Consider the following 21888-nt stretch of genomic DNA (forward strand, 5'->3'; position numbering starts at 1 on the left):
CTTTTTTGCAAACAACCCAGAATTGTGTACAGATGCAAGAGGAACATCAATAGACCCTGTAACACTAAAAATGGAAGATTTGGGCAAAAATCACCGACTTATTGAGTCAAAAATGACTATGTTTGACTAAATTTGTCCCAAAATATCAACGCAATCTTTCTTTTCAATGCCCAATCTGTCCAAAATTCCAGTTCCAATGTGCCTTTCGGACCTTCGGGCATCTTCCCTGCATGTTTCAAGCAATTTCATTTTTCGTCAAAAATTTGAAAAAATTGCAAGGGGTTAGCCTTGCATTTTTGATCAAATTTGGCCGAAAATTGACTTTTTTCCAAACACCCCAGAATTGTCTACCGATGCAAGAGGAACATCAATCGACCCTCAAACTCTTAACATATTGAAGATTTGGGCAAAAATCACCGACTAATTGAGTCAAAAATGACAAATTTTGACTAATTTTGAACCAAAATATCGAAGCAATCTCTCTTTTAAATGTCCAATCTGTCCAAAGTTCGAGTTCGAATGTGCCTTACGGTCCTTCAGGCATCTTCCCTGCATGTTTCAGGCAATTTCATTTTTCGTCAAAAATTTGAAAAAATTGCAAGGGTTAGCCTTGCATTATTGATCAAATTTGTCCGAAAATTGACTTTTTTCCAAACACCCAAGAATTGTCTACCGATGCAAGAGGAACATCAATCGACCCTCAAACACTTAACATATTGAAGATTTGGGCAAAAATCACCGACTTACTGAGTCAAAAATGACTAATTTTGTCCCAAAAATATCGACGCAATCTTTCTTTTAAATGTCTAATCTGTCCAAAATTCCGGTTCAAATGTGCAATACGGTCCTTCAGGCATCTTCCCTGCATGTTTCAGGCAATTTCATTTTTCGTCAAAAATTTGTAAAAAATTGCAAGGGGTTAGCCTTGCATTTTTGATCAAATTTGGCCAAAAATTGACTTTTTTCCAAACACCCCAGAATTGTCTACCGATGCAAGAGGAACATCAATCGACCCTCAAACACTTAACATATTGAACATTTGGGCAAAAATCACCGACTTACTGAGTCAAAAATGACTAATTTGGACTAATTTTGTCCCAAAATATCGACGCAATCTTTCTTTTAAATATCCAATCTGTCCAAAATTCCATTTCGAAATGCTATATGGACCTTCAGGCATCTTCCCTGCAAGTTTCAGGCAATTTCATTTTTCGGCAAAAATTTGAAAAAATTGTAAGGGGTTAGCCTTGCATTTTTGATCAAATTTGGCCCAAAAATTGACTTTTTTGCAAACAACCCAGAATTGTGTACAGATGCAAGAGGAACATCAATCGACCCGCAAACACTTAACATATTGATATTTGGGCTTAAATCAACGACCTATTGCGTCAAAAATGAGTAAATTTGACTAATTTTGACCCAAAATTATCGACGCAATCTTCTTTTAAATGCCCAATCTGTCAAAAATTCCAGTTTGAATGTGCTCTAGGGACCATCAGCCAGAAAGCTGGAAGTCCATATAGTGAAATCTCAGTAAGTGAAACTCTGATAACTCAAAACAACTGTCAAGTCAAACGAAGAATCCATTCCTTTCAGGAGTATAACAATGGTATTCAACCCTGCTGAACTCAAAACTCTGCTTAAGTCGAATTTTTGAACCTGTTCCCTTGAGATTTGACTTGAGATATTGTAATAGTAAAGCCTAGACATGACGAAATCCTGAATAAGCAGAACTCAAGTGATGTTAAATGAGAAATTCTATTCAAAAAGTGGTACGCCAAGATTCAAATCACTGTGTATACAATTGAGAAAAATACTCAATTTCTTTCACTTTATTTGAAAAGCAACGAGCAGTTATATATAAAATCTACAAAATACTGTATACTGTGTAAAACCTTTCAAACGTTGCCTGCGTAATTATCTGATATATATATATATATGCACAATTTGAAAATATTTCGCTTTATATAGGCCAAAGCTGCTTTTCCTCAGATTTCAGAAAACTATGTATTTACTACGGCAATGGTGGTCCACTATTGAACATCATGTTTAATTTGATGCTAGCAAATCTACTATCTACGATGAATCTAATTTCAAACACGATTATCAAATGCGAATTTCAGCGGTCGTATCAACACTTAAAAAACATTAAAGCTGCTGCAAGTTTACCTTGAGCAGAGATCTACATTTTTTCTTCGGTACATCCTGAAGAATGTGATTTCAATCATTGATTGAAGCTGAAAGACATCATTATAAAATGACGAAAAATTAGGGTAACACATGCAGCATCATCCTAAGTACTGTCCAAGGACTACAAATGTCTGTGTGTTTTGGCAAATATTGCAGCATTTTCAATACAAGTCATTTTCCTTTCTCAACCAAGAGGCACTTAATTCAACGATATACCTTTATTTCTCACCGGAGCCCATCAATTACATCAGTTTAACCTCACAATTTAAAAAACAAATTGTAGCAACGTTCGAACATTCATATCCATTTATGTCTGTATAAAGTATTTCTCTGAGTGCTACTTATAACCAATATATAAAAAAAATGATAATGAGCTATGTCTTTTTATATTTAAACGTAAAACAGTATCGTCAGTACATCCGAACTACGGCATCCCTATGGACTTTTGTTTTTACTCTGTAGGCTTACACCATCATAAAATTCACAAATGAATCCCCTTAAACAAAATGCTCTCCACCATTATCTCCCCTCTTTTGTGTTTAGTGGATCTACATCTCTGTCTATTTTTAAGTTTTCTTTGGAGCCCCGTCGGTATAGCGGATGCCACTGTGCGCCGAGATGTCATCTGACAACCGATCGTTCCTCCGGCTCTCCACGGAGTCGGAGGCTCCGACTCCCGAGTCACCGTTCGAGACCGAGTGCGTGGAGGGCAGGCGAGTCATGACGGCCCCGCCCCGGTGGTGCATCCTCCGGACCAGGAACCAGATTAGCACGGCCATCACGACCGAGACAGACTTGAGCAGGGTGGAAAGTCCCAGGTAGCGGTAGTAGAACCCGGAGTTGTCGTACTGCAGGCAGGCCCCGTCGTCACCGCACTCTTTCTGCCAGAGAATGCAGGTGCTGTCGATGACGGCACCGTAGTAGATCGGGGAGGGAATGAATCCTGAAGAACGTCAAACAACTCGGTTAATTCACGGAGTTCTCAATTATCATCGTGCTATAAGAATCAGCACTGGTAACCTTCAGCAGGTACAACATACCAAATAGTTACACTATAAGATCCAAGAATAAACCTATCGTCTACGGTACTCACCAAAAAGTCGCAAAATGACGAACTGTAGACCGAGTGCAAATGGCCTTTCCTCTTTCTTCACGCATCTGGAAAAAAATCGTCAAATGTTGAGTGTCTAGGTGTTATCGTAACTGTTCTCCACCTGTTGCATGTATTACCACACTTTACCAGGCCTTTATTATTCAGAATTGAGTGCTTCATAACGGTCTCAATGTTTAACTTCAGCCCTCTTAAAGTAAAACATCAGTTCTGAAGATTTTATCCAGAGGGGTCTCTGTCAAGAAACTATAGCTGAAAGCATGGAATACGAAACACAACAGGGTCGTCTGCCATTAATAGTCAGCAAGTCATGGCAGAAAGTCCTTCTCTATCAACAGGCTGTGATAATAGACTAAGGAGCATACTATCGGAGTATTTCCGACCCTCCCAGTGTACCGTCAAATCTACCGAATTACTGCAAAGACGTAGAGCCAAGGAGGGACACCCAACGCGAATCTTGTCTCTATTCACTTACCTCAGAAGGGTCATAAGAGCCGGCATCTGCTCAATCGAGGAGACAAAGACCACTAGTAGCAGCAGGGCGAGGAACGGCACGAGCTTCCAGCACTGGGACGAGCACAGGTCCGAGACTACCTCTGACCTGTGCGTCGGTGGGGTAGGGTTGTTGCCATCATCACTCTCAACCAACCCGGCCAGCTGTTGGCTGTCCCCCGCGTCGTAGTCCTCGATGCAGGTGCAGTTGAAATACTCCTGAGACAGAGACGAACGTTCTGAGCATTTTAATATATCACAACGATGATATTTTCTCTAAAGTAAACTGCAAACTATTACTTATATAAGATTTCAGGCTTCGCATGATGCGGTAACACCATGTGGTAATAACTACTGTCGCTTAAAGTAGATTTAGTTCTGATAAGAACAGTTTTGCTTACTACTCAAAAGGAACTTGTCGTGCTGTCTACTTTCGCTATTTAAAATAAAGGTTGGAAGGCGGTGCATGGGACTTCTCGCAATTATCTTCACTGAGGCTGAGTGAGATACAACAATTACTTGTTGTCATTCTACAGGTGCGAAGTATAACAACTGCATTTGAGAACGTTACAACTTCGTGTGTGTTGGACTTTGTACTGATATCAAGATTTACAGACCTCCGTAGAATCACTCCTTTCCAACAATCATCAAAATGGGGATTTTTAAGTACATACTGCAAGCCACTAAGTGTTATCTTTACCGAGGTGTGAACGATGAAAGTGTCCCTGATTGATTGTCTTTACTTGATTGACTCAAGTTGTCGTTGGACCTCATTTATGTCGTTGGACCTCCAAGTTTATGTCGTTGGACCTTCTTGTTATAGCGATTGTGCATTATAACAAAATTTAATATTTTGGGTAGCTAAAGGGAATGTTCGTTATAGGTAAACGTTCGTCATAGAAATTTTTGGTACAGCGGTTGTGCATTATAATATAATTTTATATTTTGGTAGCGTTATAGGCCAAGTGTTCGTTATACTTATAGCGGCATTTACTGTACTTACGAAGGCGTCGAGGTCGTCATCGGTTGACATGGATATGTTTATCGCACAGCCAGCATAGCAGGGGCTGAAATACGACACGTTGGCTTTGTGGTTACACACTGGGCTGTATCTGCTGGGGTTGCACCCACACGCAGCATTGCAGGGGCTGACCAGACTAACATTGTACGGGTTGGGCCTATGCCAATTCGAATCACTGGAACAATCAAGAGACGAAAACCAATACCACGTTGTTATTCCAAAGGGGTATGGGTAAAAAAATTACTCCTGCCTTCAACCTACCTGCAATCTCATCAGACACAGCTACAGGTTACGAATCTTTTCAGACGTCTTCGATTTTTTTGTTTCTATTGCAATGCTCTTCAGTCTAATCAGTCTTTCTGATGTCCCAGTCAAGGGCAGATTCATGGGGAATAAAGGCAGGCACTGCGTAAAACACCATCTTTTCTTCCCAAAAAATTGTTGAAGTGGTCAGAAATTCCCTCAGAATACACCACAGAGCATCTAGAATCCAAAAAAAAAGAAAGTCCGGACCCTTGAGCGGGCCCCGAACCCACGCCGTAAGTTTTTTTGGACCCACTTTTGGGGGACCAGTTTCTTTTTTTGGCCCCCCTCAAAAGCAGTGTCCTAGATCCGCCCTTGGTTCCAGTAGTGCAACAGCATTTGCATTTGGAACAGCAATTTGTCATGGCAATCGGTTCATTGTTCACGCAAATGCTAAGGGCAGACGGACCTCCATATGTTTAACTGGATTACAAAAAAAAAAGACATTAAACAAATTGAGAAGACAAGAAATAAAAATCAGTTCTGACTACACATTTTTGTTACTTCGTCGGAAGTTGCCGGCATTCATCAACAGGTGCGAGAGTGGTTTACCTAACAGATCAATAAAATAAACAAAAAAAAACACACGAGAGCAAATCAAACCTTCCCAATCGCATCGATTAATTTGCATCGATACTGCCCATACATTATACAACCCATGCTCCTTTGCAAATTCTAAATCTCGATTTGCGTCGTGACTAGCGGTGACCTTTGTAGGCCAAGCCCAAAAGGAGCACTGTTGTATGAGGCTAGGACATCTCAAATACACCACTGGTAAAATACAGTATGTCCCATAAAAGTGTCCGACTCACTGTTTTTGAAATTACTACAAAACCATAGTCGTTTTTGAAAATGTTTGATTGTGCAGATACTCTTTACCCTTGGCCTAAACCCCTGTTAGCCACTTATCACTGCACAATGGTCGATTGATCACAACAACATTTTTGGACGCTATGACCAAGTTCCTTGCCTTAATCAATTTCAGTGCTGTGTAATGTAAGCTGTGTAAAATCCTGCATGTTGTGAAAAAAGGCTAAAATGGTTTGGGACTGCCCTTGAGCATTATAAAAACTGAGGTCTTGCCATGGTGACTGATAGCCAGGCAAATGATTCCAATCCCAACCAAAGCCCTTTTCACAACTTGCAGGATTTTACACAGCTTACATTACACAGCACTGAACTTCATTAAGGCAAGGAACGTAGTCACAGTGTCCGAATCTGTTGTTGTGATCAATTGACAATTGTGAAGTGATGCGTGACTGAAATTAAAAGAAAATCAAATAGGAAATGAGGCCAAGAATAATATTTCGCAATGTTGGTCCACGCCACGTGGAGTGTTTCCGGTACCCTTTATCATTCCAAGAATGTAAACTATTATGCATGCAAAAACATTATTCTGTGCGCATTTGTTACTGGTGTTTGCTTAAAAAAATTTGTTTGAAGGCAAAAACGTTACGATTAAAGGCAGTTTTATGTTATCCGCATTACATTTATTTACATTTGCGAGACTTTCAAAACATCGGGAAAAAAACCCCCAGAAACATTTCATATTTTCCATCAAAACAACAAAAAATTAAAAGCTCGATACTTTTCATTCAGTTTGAAAAGTAATTTAGTACATTCATTTAATTCCATCAGGCTGGGAAGTCTATGATTACACCAATGTGAAGGCAAAGGCTACCAATGTGAAGGCAAAGGTTATTTTGCAGAGTCGAATTCCATCGTCAAAAAAAAAAAAATCAAATTTCTACACCGTTCGTTTCGAATCAGTATACCATGAACCTGCAACTACTATACCATGTACTATAGACGAGTGCAGTTAAGTTTGACATTCATCGCAAAACGTACTTGGCTTGATACGGTGTCGTTACTCCGGCCATTTTAAAGTTAGGGCAAGGACCCGGGATGAAAATGAGTCCGTAGAGGAGTCCAGCGATGATGGTCGAGGCGCACATGACATTCACCGAGCCCATCAAATTGGTCTTGACCCGGTGCAAGATGACCCCTCCCAGGATCACACCGAGGGCTCCCATTGGAATCAGAGTACCTTGGGAAAACAAACAAAAACATTAGATCCTTATGTAGCTGCGATGATGATGGAATCTGAAGAAAACAACCAAGACAATTTTAACTGTTAACCATATTCACGATGAACCCTCCTAGGATCACACCGTGGGATCCCACTGGTATTAGAGTAGGCCCACCTGGGGAATACAAGTAATGAAAAGGACGTCCTTATTCATGCACACAAGAGGGGGCTAGGATGGTGAGTATTGGGTATCTGCTCTATCAGACACCCCTATGTTCCGACAACCCGTGCATAAGATTGTGTTACTCCCGGTTAGGGTTAGGGTTATGATTAGGGATAGGAATGTGAGCAGTCGGAACATAGGGCTGTCGGAACATAGGTGTGTCAGGACATAGGTGTGTAACCAGTGTTAGCTTATACTCAAGACAACAACCACACCCAGCCAAGCTGGTCTTGACCCGGTTCAAGATAGATGAACCCAACCAGGATCACACAAAGGGATCGTATACTTGTTATGTAAGGGTACCTGGAGAGAACGAGCATGCTTAAAAGTAACCCTCATGCACGCACACAAGAGGGCGATGTGGTGTTTAATCATCCGGCTTGTCTGGACAAAGCTGGCTGTGGATGTTATCAGGAGCTATAGAGTTAGCCGATAGGAGAGGATCACAAACCTGTTATTAGATTTGCCATGGAGGCTTTCACTTGGAACTGCGACTGGACGAACTTTGGCGCGAATCTGACGAAACCGGTGATGATGCTGAATTCTGCCGCTGCAGCCACATTCACCATCATGTACACGGGGTTCTTCAGCAGTCCCCAGATGGCAAACGGGATCTCTGTGGTATTAATGTAAGAGAAAACTCACATTAATGCTCCAAATGTTCTTGTTCTCGACCGCCAAGAAATTTCGACCACAGTACGATGCCGTACTTTTCATACCAGCGCGCAGACATACATAATTGTAATACCTCTGTCTTGAATACTGTATTTCTTATACATCATTGGCCTAGAACGATCACGTGTTAAGTTTGTAAAAAGTCATGGCACACTCCCTGTGGGCACAGGGATTGAGCTATGACTTTACGTACGGTACGTACGGTGTGAAACGCATCTATCGTTGGTACCCACGCTATTTTCACCATGTTTTCACACATAAGTGGGAGCAGTGAACTAGCAGCCGATCAGCTGTTTCGAGCACGCGATATGCATGTGAGTTGGCGTTCGACCGTCATGTCTGTTGTGTTTACTGCTGTTTGTTTTCGTCATTTTTACATCAAAGTTCAAAGAATCCAAGACAGACGTTTTGTATGACGTTTTGAACACCCTTGGGCCGCATAGCACCCAAGGCGAATCAGATCGACATATCCCACATCACAGCAGTCAACAATAAATTGTTAAATAGCTCACAGGTCAGTCTCCAGTAGATCACTGCTCTTCCCTATACAAACTGCCCCTGCAAACGATCTCAACACCGCCATCTATCAGGATTGCGGATTGAGTGTCTTAGATCTAACAACTTGCCGTCGGCCTTGTGACCTAAATGCCGTAGATCGATCGACTTATTTTAAAGATACGAAGGATCAGTTGCTTAATCGGTAGGTACTTTTTCGGGTAACTGCAAATGATCCTACATGGCTTTAATATTGACGCGCGTACCAAAAATAAGGTACTGCATTCCGCGAGGCGTACTAGGGAAGCAGTACCGTCAGACTTAAGGGGAGCGGCATGGTCTATAGGTGCAAAGCGACTAATACGATTGCAGAATCACAAAGGGTGCTGCCTGTGCTGATGTTCGCGTGTGCTATGAGGTCAGCCGGTCTCCCGTTTAAACAAGTCTGGAAAGTACCTCGAACTTATGTTCGCCCCCAAATGCATCTCCGGACGATTTGAATCAACTCACTCTTTAAAGAAACATCACTAAATGCCATGCGCACGTTGGCATCATCATCCTCGTCATCATCGTCTTCGGCCAGCTTCTTGAGCTTGGCTGGGAAGGCGTAGACGGGGACAGCCATGATGAGGATGGCCCCGGCGAAGAAGAAGAAGCCCAACCACCAGGCGCCCACCCAGCGGGGGCTGGACGAGGAGATCGGCGGAAGCTGTTTGTCGAAGTCCACGTAGTGCTTGAGGAAGAAGCTGCCGATCAGGAAACCCAGGGCTGGGCCGATGACAGTGGTGCTGAAGACGATGGCTGCGAGAGACAAAAATGCACTGTTTATAATGCGATTTTTTTCATATAGGAACACATTTTGTGCAACGTTCTACTCCTCTTTAATGTATAACAACTATCCCTATTTTATGTTAACTTTACTGAAAAGTGCACTTCTTTAAACATTTAAAAAGTTTAAATGTTCATCCTGACAACTGAGGGCGCTTTCACTGCACTATGGTGTCACTTCAGGGACACACTGTTAAGTTTAGGGGTTTTCTGTTAAATTTGTGAACACCCCCCCCCCAAAAAAGAGGTTAAAATAGGGCATAAACTTTTTCAAGGATACCATTAAAACAATTACATTGCACGGGCCCTTTAAATTATCTCGTTCATTTCATTTAATTAAAGAATCGCTGCTTCCCGAACTGACGAGGAAATGAAAACAAAAATAACATTGGATTTACTTTAATTGTTCATTGTACGGTTGTTTTAATTAAGGATTTTGGAGCACACGTTGACGAACGGCATTGGAACAGTTTTATGGGCTTGCAACATTTTTCGTCACCAGATGGCATCGCCACAACTTTCGATTCTGATTTTTTTTTGTTTTTGCAGCTTAATGTTGGTCTGTTCTGGACCCTATAATGGACCTCATCGTTTCTGGGAATTAAGGGTCATAATTCGTTGACGTTTCTGCCATCTGCAAAAAAAAGTGCACCGCCAAACCGTTGCAATGCCAAATCCAAACTTAAGCCCAGTTCATACTCGGCGCGAAAGCGAAAGCGAACGCGAATTTTTGACGTGATGGCAAGTATTCGCCCTGCGAATTCGTAAAAGTTGAACGTATTTCAACTCGGGCGAATTTCGCAGCGAATGTTTCATGACGTCCAATTCGCTTCGCATTCACATTTGCGTGGAGTATGAACCGGGCTTCCGCTTTCGCGCCGAGTATGAACCGGGCTTTACCCGGAATGGGCGTCAGTTTGCGAATTTCAAAGCAAAAAGTGCATATGGCCAGGGGGCATTACAAACCTAACATTATTTCCCTCTTGAAAAGGTTGACATGGTTTACCATGACGGCATTTACTCTTTTATTTGTTTTTTCCATTTCTTCATCCATGGTATACCCAAAACGGTTACAAACCAATGGTTGTTGCGCAAACTTGCCCATTCTTGTATTTTATCAAACATCTTTCGTATATTGACCTTCTGTATAATTACCTGAATGTACTTTGCAATATAAAAATGAATGTTTAGATGAATTGAATTGAAATGAATCGATAACAACGGCTCTGTGAAAAGGGGCATTTTGTGAAATTCCCGAAACTATTTCCTCGAACGAATAAAGGAATCATACGACGAGCATGTACAAATCAGGAAATTGCAATGAACGGCGAGGTCACATACCGTGACCTATGCGCACGGCAATGAGTACTTGTTCTCTCGAGATGCTCACAGTTTTGGCTTCGAAGGTATTTCCTGGTATTTTCAGTGTAGAAAATGAAGAAGCATGTTTCAAGAATTATTAAAAAAAGTCAAATTAAACGTTTTTAAACTACTGGATTCAGATAACAAAAAAACTTGTTTTTAAACCAATTTGTTTATATTATATTTTATATTTATTTTCTTTGATTTTTTTTAATGTCCTTGTCATACCTCTGTTGTTGTTGTTAATGTTTTGTTTTGATAATGTGATGTTCATACCTTTTAATGTAATAATTTTGCAGGCATTTTGTGAACAAATTGATCTTAATTTTCCTATTTACCTGTCCTGTCTTTTAGAGTTCTACTTACATTCATCTTTACCATTGTTTTAAGCTGAATAGGCCCACGTCAATTACTTTCAATTTCAAGATTTGTTTTAACTGGAAGGTTTAAGGTTTTAGTCTTATATTCCTTTATAGGCCTTTGTTTAATTTAATTTGATTGTTAATCTTTGTAATGTCAATGACATTCATGTTTTTATGTTCTAATTCAATATCTCATACTGTTTTTATTGAAAAAATAATAATAATATGATTCAGGGCCCTTATGGGAAGCCGTTTGTAACCAATAAGGTCACCCTGTACAAAATGTAATAAAGAATAAAAAAAATATACAAAAACATCTATGAATTGTATTGTTTTTGATCTCACTGTTAGTATAAATTGAATTTACAGCACGTATAAATTTACTCGAATTCGACTAGCTAATACATTCGCTGTACATTTTCGCGGATACATGTAATGGCCCGAATCCAAATGCATTACCCTGACTAGTTTTAAATTGCTACGTAGCTAGCCCTAATGTCTACTTGTGTGTGATAGTTTTCAAAAACCCACGTTTTGCTAAGAGTGAACAAATATTGTAAATTAATCAATTTGGCACGAATGTGGTAAATTTTACACAATCCTCGACATCTTCGTCAGCGTAGTTATGAAATCAACATTTGAGTAAAAAAAAAATCCGAAACCCAAATGGCAGGACTGTTTTTTCAATGAAGTTCTGCATGTAGCACTTTCAAAAAACTGGGAAATGAAAGCCCAGTTATACAAGAATCATTCAAATCACTCATGATTATACTTTTAAATTTACAAAATTTTAAACACGAACACCGTTTCAAAGTTCTGTCCACGGATCACAAGAAAAAGGTAAGTGTTCTTTCAGCAAAACGAAAACAATTCACATCCTAAGAGAATTGTCAGTTTTCCTCAACCAGCGACAGATTTTACATTTACGAAGGCAAAACTCAATAGTGTGTCAATCAAACCCAGAAATTGATAAACAGTTCGAAACCGTTATTAAATATCATATACATGATTTTGAGCAGTAAGCAGAAACGAAAGTTGGCGTAACAGACATTGTCCAGATTCACTACAGGTGTCGGTCGTCATTCTCTACCTGTGATGACGAACCATATTATAAAGCATTACACCGATAATTACCACTCTATCCACACTTTTACTTTCATATAGTTATTATATTAAAATTAACCGTAGCTTTCTTATTTTTATTTCAGACATTGTGAGACATCCTCACGGTTAGACATTGTAACCGGGAAAAAGGATTCAGCAGAACTGGGATTTGAGTTTGAGAGTTGAATGCGAAATAGTGAACTGTTGACCGACTTCTTTAAAGAACGACAAGATAGCTCATTAAAACACCGATTAGGACTATGTCTAATTTACCAGTCATTCACGCGCGTGACTGTGGTTCTAAACATGGTTGTGAGGAAGTCTTAAAAACCTCATTTCTATTAATTCTCCTGTACCAGTGGACTGGTGGTCAAAAGCTCACCAAGCATTCCGTACGTAATCGTCGATGTACGTCGTACCGAGCGTGATCGTGGACGTCGACCCGGCCCCGATCAGCAACAGTCCGGGGATAACAAAGATAAGCGCCAACCCCTCCGCGTAACTCACATCACCTGGTTGGCAGGTGGGTTCAAGTTCATCCCGAACCGAATTCGTCTGCACAGGATTGAGGGGTGTGCTGAGATGACACATTTCGGCCATAGTGTCGTTTCCAGTGGTTTGGTAAGAGATCAAGAAATGCGGGAGTGCTACGATGGTCGAGCCCAGAGCCATGGCCCAGGCGTACTACTGAATTGGAACTGAAGCTCGAAGCTGGTGACCATGCTGCTGATGTAGCCCACCGTCAGGCCGACCTCGGTCAGGGAGAGAAGGCTGAGGAACAACACGAAGTACCGGCCCGGAGGCCACCTTCTGCAGGCAGGCCGGCACCCAGCAGCAGTACCCGCACGACCCGGGTAAGGATTCATACTCCTCGTCCGTAGGGGATTGTTCTCTTCGCGACGACTGCGATGGACTGTTGGCGACGCACGGGGCCTGGTGAACCTGAAGCCCGCTTCCTGGTACTCCGAGGTCTTCAGCATGCGTGGCTTGGAAATGTGACGAGGCTACACTTGACCAATCGTTCACCAAACCCTCGTTTGTAAACTCCAGGACATTTTGGTTGCTACAATCTGCCATCTTTCGAAGGTTTAAGCCGGTAACGTTCTTAAACGCTGAATCTTACAGTGTACCCCCTACAGTACATGCATGCTACCTTCTCATTGATTATGACTGGACGTACACTTCCATGTCATCCATATTCGCTTAGGCCTACAAAACGAAATATGGGACTCCACTGAACTTCACAAGGCGGGACAGTCTTTGTTATAAATCACGGTCTCATACACAATTACGCGCTTTAGAGCAAAAGAAATAAAGAAAACTTGAAATCAAGTCCTGCTATCAGGTGTTGTGCGTCGCCCGTGCGAGGTGAATAACCGACTTAACTTGTCTGGACAAAATTAATCGCCCTTTTGCGTCATGTCAGTTTCCTGAGAGTCTGAGACCCAATACAGCGTCTTGAAAAAATTGCCAGAGCAAAGGAACAGTTTATTTCCATTGCCGCAAAGTCGGGCCATGCATTTATGCACGGTTACTCTGAATCACCTAACAATGAAGGTTACACAGTATGTTCCGACACACCTATTGTTCCGACTGCACATAACACATTCCTAACCCTGACCCTATAACCCTATAAAACCCTAACCAGGAGTACAAACACAATCTTGTATGCGGGTTGTCGGAACATAGGGGTGTTGGAACATAAGGGTGTTGGAACATGTAGGAGCCACCACAATGAGTCTGGCACGATCTCATTGGTGTATTATTGTACCTTTATACAGGGTGAGCCGAACAAAGCGGAAACCAAACACCAAAAATTGTATTTCATATTTAAAAAAAAAAAGTGTAGCACCAAACATAATAATGACTGGTAAGCCAATTTCATAAGCTACGATTAGATGGGAAAAAAAATTATGAAATTGCTCCATCCGTAAAGACCACTGTCTCCCTAAGGTTGCAGACCAGTAAATCGGTCCGAAATTACCCACGCCGGCCAAATTACGATTTGCATGCCCTCAACTTCTTCAGTATTTGAGCATATTGTGGGCCAAGAACTTGAGAGTTTGTAAAAGATAAGGGTGGAAGCCGTGCACAGGACCGTGAGCTTGTATTTCTGTGAAATTTGGTTGAAGTTGGGGCCCTAAAAGCGCTCTATTTTGCAATGGAGTGTAGGCACCGTTTTTCAAAATGGCGATGAGCTTCACTAGTTTAAGGGGTGATCATCTTCGGATAGAAATTTCTCCCCAAAGTCATCAGATTATCCCCCCAAAAAATTGAAAAGAAAATGAAAGATTATGAAATAAGCTTTCATTTGATTTGCGTCTCGAATACCTTAGAAAGTTGTGAATGTTTTTCCTGTATTTCTGAAGTTGGGCATTTATCATTGAGGTCTATGGAAATTTACTGGTCTGCAAATTTACTACAAGGTATCTCCCAAAGGTACTATTTCAAGTAATAATATCTTCAAACAGTTATTAAAATGATTACCAAGAAATAATTTGTAGCAGTAACTAGAGTTTTGAAAGTTACTGTTCATGATGTGTTTCAGAATCAATGAAGGGAGTCAGTCATCTTCCACGAGTGACTGTCAATGCGACGAGAACATTACATACCGATGATCGCCGATCACTCATCACGTTTATTTTCTTTAACTTTTGAAGCTAAAGCACATTTTATAATCGGATCCTGTGAGGTATATTGCGAGATATTTTGTCTGGGACCAAGGATGGAGAATAGACAAGCAATTCTGAGTTTTAATGAAAGTCGACAAGTGAACTTGACCTGATGAATGATGGGATTATTTCCCACTCACTGAACGACAATACCACTCATTATCAGACCGGTAATGTCTAATTTATCTCTTCGTCAGTCATTCACGCGTGAGCGTGATTCTATAATTGGTCATGGTCATGAGGAGACAGAAAGACCTCATTTCTATAAATAATCCTGTCACGGTAGGCTGGTAGACAACGATAGACAGTCAAAAACTCACCAAGCATTACAGAGGCTTCCTTCTTTCGTACGTAATCGTCGACGTACGTCGTACCGAGCGTGATCGTCGACGTCAAACCGGCTCCGATCATCAACAGTCCGGTGATAAGAAAGAACAGCGCCGACCCATCCACATTACTGACATCACTTGGTCGGCAGGCGGGTTCAAGTTCATTTCGACCAGAATTCGCCTCCGCTGGACTGACTGGTATGCTGGGATGACACATTTCGGCCATAGTGTCGTTTCCCTTGGTTTGGTAGGAGATCAAGAAATGCGGGAGTGTTACGATGGTCGAGCCCAGAGCCATGGCCCAGGCACTCCAGGCGATCCACTTGGGCCGGTTAGCAGCCGCCCGGCCACCGAAGTAACTCGTCAGGATGACAAAGAGGCTGCCAATGTCATAGCAACTGACCACGAAACCCGTCAGCGTGCTACTGAATTGGAACTGAAGCTCGAAGCTGGTGACCATGCTGCTGATGTAGCCCACCGTCAGGCCGGCCTCAGTCAGGGAGAGAAGGCTGAGGAACAACACGAAGTACCGGCCGGAGGCCACCTTCTGCAGGCAGGCCGGCACCCAGCAGCAGTACCCGCACGGCCCGGGCAGGGATTCATCCTCCTCCTCCTCCATAGGGGATTGCTCTCCTTGCGAGGATCCCTGTTCGGATGGCGACGGCTGCGAGGGAATGTTGGCGACGCTAGCCGCGCATCGGGCCCATTGCTCTGGAGGCCCACTACCTGGGACTCCGAGTTCTTCATCAGGTGTGGCTGGGATATGTGACAATGCTAAACTTGACCCATCGTTCATGTAACCCTCGTTAGTAAACACTTGGATAATGTCGATGTCGCTTAAATCTTCCATCTTTGAAGGTTTAAGCCGGTTCCTCAAATGCTGGATGTAACAGTAAAGCTCCCGTGCAGGCCACCTTCTCGCGGACAAGAGTGACTGGACATGTGCGTCACTTCCTTGTAAATCAATCTTCTTCGTAAACAACATGAAATGGGTGACTTCATGGAGCTTCGATGAGCGAGGACATCATTATTATCCGTCACAGTCAGTGAATTAACACAACAGTTTTTTTCGCAGTGACCACGCTCGGTAATACAAGTGTTGCGCTGTGCATGGTTGGTTGGTTAATAATCATTTTACCAAATCCAGTTTGATTTGTCGACTCATTTCAGAAGCGTATGACTGACATTCGTTATGGAGCAGTTTGCCCTACTAAGTGTTGCTTTTATTAATGAACATTTCAAACCATGTCAATTGTGCAGATATTGGGGTGTTGTCCGTCGCATGTCCGTTGCATAAGCCACTGAACTGCAACGTCCTTTTATACCGCCCTCTTGCGTCATGTCACTTTCAATATTGCTGCAAACCCAATACAAGTACAGTATAAGGCCGAATAAAAAAAAAACATGTTTCTCGTCCGGGTTTTTGAAAAAAAAGGAGGAAAAGGGGCTTTTATATTTTATTTCTTTCAAGATGGCCGCCATTTTAAAATTTCCTGCAACCGTTGGTGTTTCCACTGTTCAAAGATACTTTAAAATGAAAGACAAGTTGGATAAGAGAACTGAACATATTTACAGGGTCATTTAGAGTTGTATTGGTCTACAATTAACAGTTTTAGATGCATTTGCTTTAACCACCAAAAGTCGTGATTCATTTCCGTGTTTTTTTTACTGCATTTTTCAAAAATAAAAAATAATAAAACAAATCCAGGCGGCCTCCAAAAAGGAAGCGGGCGGGGACGAGAAACATGTTGTTGTTTTTTTTACTTCGCCTAACTACACAAAAACAATGGAATGTCCACACTAGGTACGTAAAACAAACATGGGTGTGTATATGACAAACAAAATACAATAGTCACTTTAAAATGTGTGACCTCAACGATATATCAAGTACAGAACGGATGTCTGGTTCCCGCCCCAATAAATCGTGGTACATATGAACGCTTACTGAGGGTCTAGCAATCAGTCAATGTAAGCACCGTTACGATTCACTAGTCTGGTTCCCTGTTCCCATTGTCCTTCGGACATCAAATATGGCATGTATGGGGGCAGGTAGCTAGCAGTGAATCCTAAATACATTAGGAGGCTTTCATCAAAATGTATGCAAGTTATGTGCATGACTTGCTAGGTCTGAATCCCGCCTCCTTATATGAATTCGAAATCACAACGGTAATGTTTGCGCAACCAGCCCATTGGAAAAATGGCCTACAGACCATACCAGAATGTGCAATTTCGCAGGGGTGATGAGCTTCGATTTTAAGTGAATTCAAAAGTGTCTCTGGTAAATATTAATAAAGAGATGGCATTACTGTTCAGTATTTAAAACCTATGTAGTGTAAATGTTTGAAAGTGGCCGTCATGGTTACATTGGCGATTTTGCGTATACTTTTGTGATAAGACAAGAGTTAGGGCTTTTTTTAAACCTCAGTTCAAGTAAAGGCGTCCATGCACAAAGCTGAATAGTGCCCCACAACTTTTTTTTTGAAAAAGGAGACAGTTTGGCTTAAACAGAAAGGTTGGATTATGTAAATATAGCGGATCAGCTCCGTGGTTTTGGGATTCCATCTGAGGGCAGGCCTGATAAAATTACGATTGAAAAATGGGCTGGCCGAACAACAACACCCAAATACGTAGTCTGGTTCCCTGGCCAAAAGATTCTGACTATTTCTAATGATTCTACAATTTGGAAGACTCGGCTTCGGGGAAGGCGTCGGGAAATTGTCGGGTCAGGAAACCAGACTATGCCCGATACGGGGACTTGATTTTAAGTGCACAATTGCATCAAATTGGGCATAACACTCGGGCTATGAACTTTGAACGACATGCCCGAGATCGCATAACAGGGACCACAAAGTAAACACATGATGTCATTGTATCTTTGCCACTGAAGCCAAATAAAATTCAAGGCCATACACGAGCTGTTATCTATCTCTTTTACAACACAGCGTCAAGAGTATACTGCAACATATTTAACGATAACCATTTTATTAACAATTCTCTCAGAGAAGGCGTAGCTGCTCTTAATTTCGTAAATATTCCTCTAAGACAAAATACCTAAATCCCTCCCTAGGTGAGGAGGAAAACACTACTAATATTAAATACCACCAAGGCGGGTGCTTCAGTGAACTAATTCTCACAGAAACCTATACGAGTCCAACGTCTTAAGTCATGATTTACCGACTACATGTATAGGTTTGTGATTTTTGCTGTTGAGCCTGTGGCGTAAATCCGTGTAGGCGAGTGGGGGGATGACCCAAAAAAATCCCCCGGCCAAGGGGGAAGGGGGTGGGGTGGGGTGGGGTGAGGTGGGGGACACAAAAAGCCACTATGGGGCGCCGTTCACGATAAAAATGTACAGCTATGCAACTCCCCCCCCCCCCACCTAAAATCAACACGGTTTATTTAAAGCTTGTTTACTGTTTGTTCTCCCTTTTTAAATATATTTTGACTATTGGAAAGTTACAAGATAACCAAAAAATCAGGTTGTTTGCTTCTCACTACAAAAAAACTGGGGGATGATCCAATGGCCCAGTCTACCCCCCCCCCCCCCCCCCGTCACAAGGTGTGCCCTGGGATTTACGCCCATGCTGTTGAGGCTTAAATCATTCTTATCCTTACGTTGTGTGAGGTGGCACGTCGAATTTATATTCGCAGATATCCGATTTGTAATGGTGTGAATGGCAACATCCTGTGAGAAACGACTAGCAGAGGCTGTTCGTATATCTGTATCTCTCAGGCTGTTCCGCCACGTACAAAGACCATCATCTGGTTGTCGCATAGCTTAGTCCGTTTCTTTATCAATGTTGATGGCATCTATCCTATTCCTCTATGGTGTAACATCGATCTAAAATGCCAAAACATCTCAGCTGTGGGGGGGGGGGGGGGAAGGGGACGTAAATCCTTCCTCCACTAAAAGGAGGTATAATTTTATAGCCACTTTGGTGCGTCCCATATTTTCAAACCTTTATAGCCTATTTTGGCACAGGTTTTATCCTTATTGTCCGCAGGTTCAGGACACAAAAAAAGGATTAAAAAACACAAGAAAAACTGTAAAGTTTGAAACTGATAATATCTAACTTACCTCTTCGCCAGTTATCACGTCAGACTGTAATTCTCTTGTTTTCATGGACCTAGGGGCTATAAATTCTATAATTAATTGAATGATATTCAAAAACTCACCAAGCATTATAGGTGCTTCCTTCTTGCGTACGTAATCGTCGATGTACGTCGCACCTAGCGTTAGCGTCGCTGTCGATCCAGCTCCGACCAGTAGCATCCCGGGGATTAGAAAGATTAGCGCAGAGCTCTCTATAGTACTAAAAGAATCCGGAAAGCAGGCGGGTTCAAGTTCGTCCCATACAAAGTTTATCTGAGCCGAGTCAACCGATGTACTGGGATGACAGAGATCGGCCACGGTATCGTTGCCGTTTGGTTGGTACTTTTTGAGGAAATGAGGGAGGGTTACAATGGACGAGCCCAGAGCCATGGCCCAGGCACTCCAGGCGATCCACTTGGGCCGGTTAGCAGCCGCCCGGCCACCGAAGTAACTCGTCAGGATGACCACGAGGGTGCCGATGTCATAGCAACTGACCACGAAACCCGTCAGCGTGCTACTGAATCGGAACTGAAGCTCGAAGCTGGTGACCATGCTGCTGATGTAGCCCACCGTCAGGCCGGCCTCGGTCAGGGAGAGAAGGCTGAGAAACAACACGAAGTACCGGCCGGAGGCCACCTTCTGCAGGCAGGCCGGCACCCAGCAGCAGTACCCGCACGACCCGGGCAGGGAGTCATCCTCATCGCTAGTGTCCACAGCCTGTTGCCCTTTGAAACATCCCTGCTCAGATCGGGACGGCTGAGGGTTGGCGGCGCTAACATGGTCTCCAGCAGGGCACGGAGGCTTGTGATTTGGAAGCCCGCCATTCGAGACTCCGAGTTCTTCATCTGGTGTGGCTGGACTATGTTGTGACGAGGCTAAAATTGGCACATCGTCCATGAAACCCTCGTTAGTGAACCCACTGACAATGTCATTGCTGTAATCCGCCATCTTTAGAAGGTCTCCGCTCCGGTACGTTTCCTGCTAAAACCTACACTTACACTGCAGACAGTCTACTTCCTGTATTTGTACGACAACAAGCACGGAGCTGGCTCGCTACGAGACAGGAGACTGCTGTATGAATAGACATCCAGGTTCAAACTGTATCGTATCGAATACGCCAGGCAGCCATGCAGTGTGTGACTGCACACAAAAGCCGGTGTATTCTCAATCACACTGAGTCAGTGAAATGTACACACACAACGGCGCGCACACTGTGAGTGTGACCTCGTGTATACATGTATGTACATCTACATGCACTTGGCCTACAACTCGGGCTACAACTCCAGAACAAGTTTGATTCTACCAACCCAATTTCAAAGCTGACGATTGTTGTCGGACTAAAAATAGAAGCATAACGTGTCCGCATCATGCCACTGATGAATACGGCCGGGCTATGAACTTTGGACGCCAGCACGTATACTATTTCACACAGTTAACACAAAGTCATTTTATTACATGTAGTTGAGTACCAATAAAGTTCATTGCTGTATATGTCAAGGGCATGTTTTAAGAGCGTACCTTCAACCATGGAGCTACTTAGCATTTTAACAATAACAGGTCAATCGTATGAACCTGGTGGAGACCTTGCGGCGGAAATACAGGGTGAGTAAAAAGAAAAAAGAAACAGGAATCATGATTTTTGTTCTTCAAAAGCAATTATAAATTTGAAACACTGTAACCAATTGAAGTATATCTAAAAAAGAGCATATATCTCACACTCATCGCTCCCGCCCCCCCCCCCCCCCCAAAAAAATTGATGCATGCTGTATCAGATGTTATGCACGTTTTACTAAAATATCATGGAATATGCCATTGGAACTGAGCTAATCAGCTGAGTTAGAATTACAGATGACACACAAGCATTCGAATACAAATGAGATTTTAATCAATAATTTTAAATCAAGACTGAAACACCACAGATATTGTCAGATTTTGTGGTTTGAATATAAGGAACAAGTCATCTGGTTTTTTTTTCTCTTTGAAATATTAAGGGAGATTTTGTTTTGTTTCCCTTTGAAGGTTCTCCATTCATGACGTGGCAAAACGTCCATTGTTCATAGAACGGTGTATGATCAGTGATGGACTGGACAGCTGAATGTTGCGTTTTTCGTACAAAATAGACGCAACTTGTGAATAGAATGTGCAAATTACATGAAATCTTCACAGTTACTTGTCAATAACTTGTACTCAGTTGCGCACCCAAGGGGAGGGGCTCGGGGCTTGAAACCCATGCAGCCCCCCCCCCTCCCCAGCGGTTCTCATTTGTTGTTTAGTTCCACGATTTGACCTTGGTGATGTGTATGTGGCCTATTTTCGAGAAGTATGAAGGGGGAAAGTGGTGCCACCAACGGCAAGAGCCACTTAAAAAATAATTCTTCTAATTATTGGTCACTTTCTGTTTGACTCGCCCTGCAATTACAAATTTACTGAACATTCTAAAGAAATTCTTATTAGTGCCGTTTTTATTTATACTAGAAAAATATTCTATATTATGGCGGAGGGCGCTGTTTGGTTTGGGTAAATACAAAAGATTTTACCCAAATCAAACAACGCCCTCCTATATTGTGTCCGCCATATCACAAACAGGCTAATTCTTTGA

General features: G+C 42.3%; 1 protein-coding gene across 1 annotated transcript; it reads right to left on the minus strand.

Moving 5' to 3' along the window:
- Positions 1–1789: 1789 nt before the first annotated feature.
- On the minus strand, positions 1790–20767 carry LOC119722756 (solute carrier organic anion transporter family member 4A1-like). Its single transcript, XM_038193058.1, has 8 exons — positions 19373–20767; positions 9050–9340; positions 7821–7985; positions 6966–7164; positions 4797–4989; positions 3777–4012; positions 3284–3348; positions 1790–3133 (listed from the first exon to the last, which is right to left on the minus strand). Exons 1-8 carry the CDS (start codon positions 20235–20237, stop codon positions 2757–2759), a joined length of 2391 nt encoding a protein of 796 aa, XP_038048986.1. The 5' UTR covers positions 20238–20767; the 3' UTR covers positions 1790–2756.
- Between the last annotated feature and the right edge of the window lie 1121 nt (positions 20768–21888).

This window comes from Patiria miniata, unplaced genomic scaffold (assembly GCF_015706575.1).
Source record: "Patiria miniata isolate m_02_andy unplaced genomic scaffold, ASM1570657v1 HiC_scaffold_16, whole genome shotgun sequence".
Classification (NCBI taxonomy): domain Eukaryota; kingdom Metazoa; phylum Echinodermata; class Asteroidea; order Valvatida; family Asterinidae; genus Patiria; species Patiria miniata.